General features: G+C 37.8%; 1 protein-coding gene across 2 annotated transcripts; it reads right to left on the bottom strand.

The window, feature by feature from the left end:
- Positions 1-344: 344 nt before the first annotated feature.
- Positions 345-6572, bottom strand: RNF6 (ring finger protein 6). Of its 2 annotated transcripts, XM_053672932.1 has the most exons (4): positions 6347-6539; positions 4862-4957; positions 776-2125; positions 345-712 (listed from the first exon to the last, which is right to left on the bottom strand). In XM_053672932.1, the coding sequence occupies exons 1-4, from the start codon at positions 6537-6539 to the stop codon at positions 369-371; spliced, it is 1983 nt and encodes a 660-aa protein (XP_053528907.1). In that variant the 3' UTR covers positions 345-368. The 2 variants fall into 2 exon arrangements, with proteins under 2 accessions (XP_053528907.1, XP_036993043.2); XM_037137148.2 differs by having other exon boundaries at positions 345-2125; positions 6347-6572.
- Between the last annotated feature and the right edge of the window lie 3278 nt (positions 6573-9850).

Here is a 9850-nt window from a genome sequence, read left to right as displayed (position 1 = left end):
ATGGAATTTGAAATTCCAAATAAAGTCTGTTGTACTACTAAGAAAAACAAGGTTGGTTTTTAGCCTACTGAACTGTGCAGCACATACAAAAGTGCTTGGCATGACAAAATTTACCAAAATAAAAACATTTTAAAGGTTATTTGGCTCTAGAAATATAAGTATTCTGTACTTTTGGGTAATTTAGCATTTGCCTTTTAAATTTTATATAAATGTTTTCTTTTTAACAAGTTTAAAAAGCACACAAAGATAGCTTAAACTATAATAATCTGTTATTTTCCATCCTGGTTAGCTCATCACAGATAACTCAACAAAAGAATGCTTGAACATTCAGCTCTACTAAAATTCAGTATTTGAATAGCTCCATCACGTCATCCATTGTGTGGTACACTAGACCCTAAGACAGGCTGCCGGCAGACAGGACAAGTGCAGTTCTCTGAGAGCCATCGGTCAATACAATGGATGTGAAATTCATGCATGCAAGGTAACTTCCTGAGCTTGTTTCCAGTTACATAGTCACTGATACACACACTACAGATTTTACCTAGTTCATTGTCAATACTGTTAGGCTTATAGTTCCGGGTAGAAAGATTATCGATCTGCTCTTTGGTTAAACCACATATGTGATCATCACCAACACCTTCATGTAGTAAAAAGAACTGAGCAAGGCGAAGAATAGGTAATGCTCCAGTCTCCACCAAATTATTCGAATTTCCTAACTGTCTACCGCTTCTATCACTGTTTTGAGCATGGGGCTGGGCGGTCTCACTCCCATCACTCATTCCAGTGCTGTCTTCTTGGGCCTGCCTGGCCTGAGAAAAACCTTCAGGGTGCTGGCTGCTGTCATTCCCTGGACCCGGGTTACTTAGTTCTGAGTGTATCTCTGGTAAATGCTGACCATTTCTCTGAATCTCTGACGTGGATTCGGCCTCCATTACAGAACTCAGTTCCCCGAATCCCATCATGATCTGTCTTAAAATCGACTGAAGAGCCACTGAGGATGGTTCAACAAGTTCATTCTCAGATATTCTCCGAACAGGAACTGTTATGGTACTAACATAGGTTCGAATACCTGACTGCTCTAAATGGGAAATAGTTCGTTGAAAGCCCCTGCTATTGTTTTCGATGGTGACTGTATTTTCTATGAGCCCTACTCTAGATCGAGTTCTGTTTGCAATACTGTCCCCATCTCTGTTCTCTCCAGGACGAATCCTTCTCACTTGAAGGTCCAGTGTGATTGTTGGATGTCGTGCAGCAGTTGAGGATCTGCTAGATTCTTCTCCTTCTTCTACTGTTATTCTTGACACAAGCCTTGAGTTAGAGAATGGGGTATATACTCTACCTCTTCGCGCTCTATTTTGTTCTAAAAAGACACCCGTTGTACCTCTCCTCCTAACGGACCTTCTAATGGTTTGTGGTACGGGTCTATCTTCCCTCTGTGAGTTATGATAAACAGTGCCCCTTTGTCTTTGGATTGGCGAACGACTTCGACTATTCAAAGTAGACTGTAATCTTATTGGCTCTAATTCTTGGTTTGTATTCCTCACTGTAACATTACTTCTAGCCCCATTTTCCCGCACATGTGCTGCTCCAAATCGCTGCCCCTCCCTTCGCCTGAGTTCACTACCACCTGACCGGTCTGTGTGACTACTGAAATTAGCATGTGGAGCCCTAGTTCTAGGAATGCCAACTGCTCCCCTGGTTCCATTTCTTAATCTGCCTGGTGTTGAGAAAGATCCCTCTACTGAATTCTGCCCCCTGGAGCCAAGCCCAGTATCTGGAATGTTGGAACTACTACCACTGAAATTCACTGAGGTGTGGCTTCTTGTTCGTCTAGCCACAGGACTTGTTGATCTTTGCTGCCTATTTGTAATATGATCACTGCTAATATCTGAAAGGGGAATGCTTGCATAATCTTCATCATGAGTTTCAAATCCTCTATTCTCATGATTGATGTGGATTTCCATACTAAACCGAAAGTCTCCACTATTAGGGTTTGTTCGACTCACAACTCTCCAAGTTTGGTTCCCATTTTGTCCACTTCGAACTGTATGGCCTGTACGACGAAAGGTATTCAACCATTCTAGTAGAGCATCTTCGCTGGAACTCTCTCTAGGGACTTCTGAGTCTGGGAAGCAAACCAAATCAACTTAAGACCAGTTTTTAAAATCTGTCCTTAGGTTTTTATTGAAAGCTTGCATGACAAAGTTTTTATTCAATTAAATTACATTTAAGAACATCTATGCATTTTAATGAGTGAAAATGGTGACAAAAAACAACTTTTTAAAAGAAAGGTGTACATTATAAGCATATTATAATAAATATGTATTTAAATTATTATTATAATTATAATAAATACTTATGTCTTAAAAATTTACTATTTATGCAAAGCTGTGAAAAATCCACACACCTGCTTTCTATATGCCTATTACTGGCAAAATATTAAGGTAAATAAGAAATATTTCCCATACCAGAATTACACATTTAGATCACTTCACTCATATGGCAATGTCAATAAAATACAGTGGCAAAATTTATATATAATTCATCTTAAATTTGTGGAATCCTTCTGGTAAAGGTAACTCAATCAACATTTTTGCAAATAGGTATTTTTGTAACCTTGGGAGTTTTATCCTATTTCTCGGGAACTGCCAAAAATCTACAGCTAGAGAAACGTAGCTTTCTGAATACATTGTTAGAACTACATTATTTGTATTTACATAAAACTCAGAAACTTTAGTCATGTCATTTAAGTTTAATATAGCTATATCCTTATCTGTAAATTGGAGAGAGTAGTATAAATTCATAAAGTTTTCATGAGGATAAAATAAGCTATTGTATATAAAATGAATACTACAATACCTGGCACGCAGGAAAAATTCAATGATAGCTATTATATATAATGTAATAAAATACATTTTTTGTTCATTTAGAATGTAAGCCTCATGAAGAGCATTAAATCCCCAACCTCTAACAACAGTATCTGGTACAAATCATACTATCAATTAATATTGCTTAATGAATCAATTCAGATATAAATGTGTCCCTGAAAAACTTTGACTCTGACTCTGCTATTACAGTAAGCCTAAGTTTTTCAATTTTGCCAGGGGATTATACAAAGCGAAATACTAAGCAAAAAGGAAAAAGGACTGATGAACATGGACAACAGTGTGGTGGTCCCTGGGGAAGAGGAGGATACAAGAGGACTAAACGGTAATGAGAAAATATTTAAAAAATTTTAAAAATTAACAAAAACTGAATAAAAAGCACTCTAATTAACATTAACTACATAGGCTTTAGCCTTAAAGTTTGTTCTACTCAAAAACAGCTACTAAATGAGATTGCTTTTGTTTTATTTCATTAGTGCAATCTCTCATAAAGAGCTTTTTAAAGTGTCGACTTAAAGCTGTCAATCAGCCTCTGGTGTCATAAAATAAACAACAGCTTTAGCCATATTCTAAAGATATAAGCTATTTTACATGTGGTAAGTATATTTTCAATATGGTAGTTCAATTTACATATCTAAACATAAAGTAAAAAAAGGGTTAATACCCAATTTCCATTTTAATTTGGAAAAAGACCTGAGTGAAAGGCAGGTAAACATTAATCATTCTAAATGCAACTACCTTCTTTAATTACAAGAAGGTAATGATAAGAGTGTGTGTCCAAAAGTGCACTATTTATCTAACAAAACCTTTCCTACCCTTCTTCCATTGTGAATTCGGTGTCATGGTCATGTGCTCAGGCTGGCAGTTAGGTGTGGCCATGTCCCTAAGTCCTCATCAATGGAATGGGAGTAGAAGTGATATACCTCACTTTCAGGCTGGTGCCTCTATCCCGTGTGCCAGCTGGAAACTAAATATGGTTGTGACTTAGTTCCATCAGGCAAATAGTACCCTAACACAGTCAGGTCCATTAAAACTTTGTATCACAGTGGAGACGTCCTATATCTACCCTGTCCAATGCAGAAGCCACTAGCCACATGAGTGTTGAGCACTTGAATGTGGCTAACATGACTGAGGCACTATATTTTTTATTTTATTTCACTTAAATTTAAATAGTCACATGTGGATGGCACAGTTGTAGAAACTCTGCCAGCTAGACGGGTCCCAAGAGGCTTTATGGAGCAAAATTTGCCTATCTTCCCTGGCCTGTTAACCTGAAAGGAAGATAGAAGTTTAGAAGTTTATTTAACTTCTAGCTTATTGAGCCATTGCATTGTTTGGTTAATAGCCATTAATAGTCTTTGCCATAATTAGTATAATGTTCTTAATATTATATATGAAACTACTAGTAATAGATACCTCTGGGGATGGAAGTGGAACTGGTAAGAGGGACATTAAGTTAGCCTCACTTTTAACTTTATATACTTTTTATTCAGTTTGAATTCTTTTTACAAGCACTTTGTTTTTTTTTTATCAGAACTTCTTGTATTATGACTTAGTGTTTGTTCAACAAAATGACAAAGCAAACATAAAAACAACAAAACAAGCAAAACAGGTTTCCTGACTCAGTCTTCCTGTATTGCTCTGCATAAATTTTTAGAAGTGAGGTTTAGTTATATTACTTTTAAAAAGATATTGTATACATTCTAAGATTAACAGGAACTATGGTGGTAAGTAACTTAACTGTATACTTTTTCATATGCATGAGCTCCCTGAAGGCAACCTGTGTAAGCCATCTCTGAATTCAGACCCCGTCCCATATTGTCTCATTATACTGCTTTGCATGTAATACATAAATACTGAGTAGCACACCAAAACTGGAGAACATTAAAAACAAACATATTGCACAAGAGCCAGTAAATTCATTTCTGCAATTGCTCTAGTAAAACTTGTTCCTTATGGAAAGGAGTCCACAATACCTCTGGTATTTGTCCCATTTCTCAAGTCAGGCTGAGATGCTAATTGTTCCTTGACTTCATCTAACCGCTGTTGTAGTTCTTCTGATGTTATTTCTCCTAAAAAATTAAAAATTGCTCACTGAAATTAAAAGCTTTAAATTAACTAAGTTTTATTATAACTCATGAAGAATAAGACTAATTTTTAGCTGTAGAAGACATTTTATTGTGTTCATTCTATAAATTAAAGACAGTTAAAATATTTAAATGGTGCAAATGTACATCATTTTGGTTGCTTCATTTATTAATATTTTATTTAAATTAAGATTTAATTTGAATAATTGATAAAGTGTTCTCAGTCAATACACTTAGGAACCCATAAGCTATAATTCCACTGATTTTTGTCAGAGTTAAAAAGAAATTAAGAAGTGAGTATTCCTAGAGAAAACTTCAAATCTTTATTTACTTGAATTTTACCTCAACAGTTCAGTGGTATGACTCATCAACATATAATATGTAAGTATGCGCTATATAAGCACGTAATACACAAACATACAAGTTTCAATGAGTTCATCTGTAAAGTAAATTTGTAACATGTCTACAGAGTACATTGGACTTTTGGCAGCTACTAATTCAGCTAAATTAATTACATTACCTCAAATGTAACAATTGAGTTTTAAATACAGTAGCCCCCCCTTATCTGTGGGAGACATATTCCAAGACCCCCAGTGGATGCCTGAAACTGTGGATAGTATCAAACCCTATATATACTTTTTTTCCTATATATATACAGCTATGATAAAGTTTAATTTTTTAATTAGGCAGAGTAAAAGATTAATGATGACAATAACACAAAACAATTATAACAATATACTGTAATTAAATTTATGTGCATGGCTTTGGGGCCAATATTAAGTAAAATAAGGGTTACTTGAAGACAAGTTCTACCACATACCACCACGGTTAATCTGATAACTGAAACTGCTACTACATGACTGATAGGTGCATAGTATAAGTAGTGTGATAGGATGGGCAAAAGGGATCATTCAAGTTCAGGGCAAGATGGCACAAGATTTCATCATGGTGTTCAGAACTGCATGATATTTATCAACGCCTTTGGTAACTGAAACCTTAGAAAGAGAAACTATGGATCAGCAGGGAGGCAGCGAGGGGGGAGCAGACACACAACTATCACAATTTTATTTGTAGAAATATTACTTAAGAGAAATAGGGCCATCTATGTAAATATTTGACACTATTATGTACATTAACCTGTTTGGCATTTGTATAACAGTGTTCCAAAACTATTCAGTATATAATATTCTTAACCCAGCTATAAAATACAGAAGACAGAGGTTTTCTATTTTGTTATATTAAAAAGTTCTTAAATTCACAGAAATGGTACACCCTATATTGGGAGAGAGAAGAGAGGAAAAAAACTATCTTTATTTAGTAATTCCTCCTTATGCTGATTAAAAAAAGGTGTGTCCTCTTTTACCCATCTCTTACCAGGGGTGCCTAAAAGACTATGGTCTCTCATTAGCCGGTAATCTTCTTCACTGAGTTCATTAATAAACTGATAATAAGCTTCCTCTCGGTGGAGACGTTCTTGCTGCCATCTTCTCTCATTTTCATGATGATGACTATCTTGAAATGAAGTTTCTTCTCCATCATCATCTGATCTAGATCTAGACTGATTCATACTGAGATTCCTGGCTTTCTGTTTAAACAACATATATGTATACATACAATGCAAGGTATTAGTCATGGATTATATGTACATGGCTTCATGTAATAAATTTTTATATTTTTCAATGCTTATATTTTTAAGATTTGTAATTTACTTTTTAGTAAGAGGGGAAAGGAAGAAGAAAGAGAGGGAGAGAAACGTTGATGTAAGAAACACCAATCAGTTGCCTCTCACACACCCCTAGTTGGACACCCAGCCTGCAACCCAGGCATGCGCCCTGACTAGGAATCTAACCTGTGACCATTTGGTTTACAGGATGCCACCCAACCCACTGAGCTACACCAGTCAGGGCAATATTTTTATTTGTAAATTTTGCCCCCTATTCAAATACTTCATGTGCCAAATCTTACAATGAGAACTTTTATATAAAATGTAAAATAGCTTCTAGGAGGTAGAACACATTGGACCTACTTCTTTGCCTAAAGCCTTCATTTAAGTCAGACTGGATTTGGTTTCACCACACATTTCTCATACCTGAACGCCAAAGTGATTATCTCATTTTGTATCCTTTGACTGTCCAGTAAAGTCGGTCTGAAATCCCTCATTAATGCTTCAAACATCCAGGTACTTCATGTTAGCATATAAACTCTCAGCTTGAATCACACACTGTCTTTATTTAATAAACAAGTGGCTATTGGGAGGTCATTATTTACATTTATTTTCAGCAAGGGTATTCTTCCCAAAATAAAGCTCATAAATGTAATATTATACCCCCCCAACCCAAATGTACTTTGTCGACGTAAAAATAATTTAGCTTACTGAATACACTTGACATTGATGTCTCCTTAAATCTAACAGGAAAAAAATACCTCATGCATGGCTCTGAGGTTTATTAGAGTATATCAGAGTACTTGGCATCTCAACATCTGAAACCTCATCCCCAAACCTGGAATTGTGTCAGTTCCAAAGGTTTCTGAGTGCCAGTGAAATGTCCTGATATTGCCTAAGCAAACACTGTGGGATTATACTTGAGTGTCATCCCTGAGAAACTTACTTTTAACCTATAAGGAAATCAGGGAGGAAATTATGTTTCATTAATATTTTAGAATTTTTTTAAAATTTCCTTTATTGATGAGAGAAAAAGAGATAACAATTTGCTATTCCCCTTATTTATGCATTCATTGGTTGATTCTTGTCTGAGCCCTGACCAGGGATGGAACTTGGCAACCTTAGCATATTGGGACAACACTAACTGAGTTACCCTGCCAGGGCTTAGAATTTCTTAAACACATCTACTTAAAAAGTCATTAAAGCAACTGTTCTCAGCTGGGAGTGCACATCGAACTCACTAGAGAAAAGTTTAAGAAATACAGATGCCCAGATCTCATCCCCAGTCCTCGGTCAGAATTTTCCAGGGTAAGGCAAAGTCAGTCTTTAACAGTTGGGTGTTTCTGTGGATGAAATAAACTACTCTTTAGACATTTCTGGTAAGTAATATAGCACATGTCTTAATAGAAGCTGGACAATGGAATGACTAGTTTGTCAGTGAAGCAACTGGTGCAACTCTGACTCAGTGTTTAAGAGGCAAACTACTTTAAATGTAAAGTGAAATGAGCCTGCAAGTCTAAACTATTGTATGAGTAAGCAACAATCCAATTTCATGCATATTCTAACATTAAATTATAAATTCAAGGATTTTTTACAGTGATTATCATGTCATTTTTAAAGGAAAGATCTAGCAGCACTATTTGATCAAATGGAAATTAACATAGTAGTAAAGCCTCAACATTTATTTCTATTTTCAGAATGATAGGACTAGATAACCATTAGCAAAGAACATATTTGGTAGTTAGCACAATAATATGATTTTTTTATCAAACAATTTAAGAATTTCAATCCTATAATAAAATCAAGCTACCCTACCAGTATTAAAAACTGAAGAGCTTCTTCTGAAAGTTATTTTTTGTATAATTAACCACAATTAAATCAAAGCGGATACCTTATTTTCCTCTCAACATGCTTTTAATATATGCAATGGTATCCATTCTTCAATGGCTTTTGTGCTTTTTTTGAGAGCTGCCCATCTGAAGCAATAAAAGAAAGTTAAATTACTCAATAAATTGTCTCTTTGAAGGCTAGGAGTGGCTGGTAGTCCCCCGACTCTGCTGCAAAATCAAAGCAAAATGTCCAGTGAATTTTATTAAGACGCTCACCTAGAAAATTAAATTTCAAAACAGACCATGAAAAGCTCCCTCAAGGCCATTTCTCTCACCACAGAAACTAGTCCTTGCCTCCTACCCTGGACGGCTCCCAGGATTACAACTCCTCTCTGAAAGGCCTTCCTTGCTACTGCGTTCCCACTGGGATGTGTTCCTCCCGTTCACTTCTAAACCTGCACTTTCTTGCCACCCCCGCCCTCCTCCAGCTACTGGTTCCTTTTCTAGCCGTTGAACCGAGGCTCGCGCTGGGGTACGGTCCCTACTACAATAAACAAACTGGGCTGGAGGGGCCAGCCAAGCTCTTCCCAACGCTTCCCTTAACGACCTAGATTCCTGCCAAGAAGCAGGTGACAGGTGGTGCATCTGAACCAATCACCAATGAAGGGAGCTCCGGCAGAGAAGTACACCAATCAGAGAAGAGATGGCCCTCAAGGACCGCCCACTTTTTTAGCGTCACCTAGGGGTGGAGCCCAGGGAGCTCTTCCGAGCTCACCTCTCGAGGACCTGTGCTGTCCTGCGGCCCGGAGAAAAAATCCATGGCAGGCGATTGTCCTTTCAGATTGCGGAGGCTGTGAAACGGAGGCTTGCCTAGAGAGGCTCCCTGCGGAGCCCTCTTCAACTGCTAATCCCTACTGAAGAAAAAGGCTAGAAGCCCAGGCTGCAGCTTGGGATCGTTCAGCTGGAGGGAGTTTATGAAGGAATGGCAGACCCCATTCCTTCTCCACCAGCAGGTCAACGCGCTCGGTGGAGAGGAGAGGCTCCACTGCCGCCCCAGCGCTCGTGGGTGCTACTGAGAACTGCGTCGGGTGGGACCCCTGAATCTGGCCTACCGCATTCTGCCCTCCGCGCTGTGGTCTCAGCACTGGAGCCAAAGGATGGGAGTTATTGGGCCTCCTGGAGTGCTGTGTACCCCGCTCACGGCAGCCGCTAGTCCCAGGGACACAGCTTGCTTTCCACTCTGGAGTACCAGCACCTACTCTGCGCTTTGGTGCCTTTTGTTTGCGACCCGACAGTCTTGTAGCTACCTATGTTAATGTCTAAGTATCCCAAAGTTAACCAGCCAGGCTTTCTCTTCTTGCTCACTGGGACCTGGAAATTACAAAT

This window comes from Artibeus jamaicensis, unplaced genomic scaffold (assembly GCF_021234435.1).
Source record: "Artibeus jamaicensis isolate MK-2021 breed Jamaican fruit bat unplaced genomic scaffold, CSHL_Jam_final contig_793, whole genome shotgun sequence".
In the NCBI taxonomy this organism is placed as follows: Eukaryota; Metazoa; Chordata; class Mammalia; order Chiroptera; family Phyllostomidae; genus Artibeus; species Artibeus jamaicensis.
Note: the sequence above shows the minus strand (reverse complement) of the source record. Positions and strands in the feature narration are given on the sequence as shown.

Coding starts and splice junctions, on each gene's coding strand:
- RNF6 (XM_037137148.2), bottom strand. CDS start 6,572: ATGTTGTTTAAACAGAAAGCCAGGAATCTCAGTATGAATCAGTCTAGA. Junction 4,958..6,346: donor TAGTCTTTTAGGCACCCCTG/GTAAGAGATGGG, acceptor TTAATTTTTTAG/GAGAAATAACATCAGAAGAA. Junction 2,126..4,861: donor AAATGGGACAAATACCAGAG/GTATTGTGGACT, acceptor TTTGCTTCCCAG/ACTCAGAAGTCCCTAGAGAG.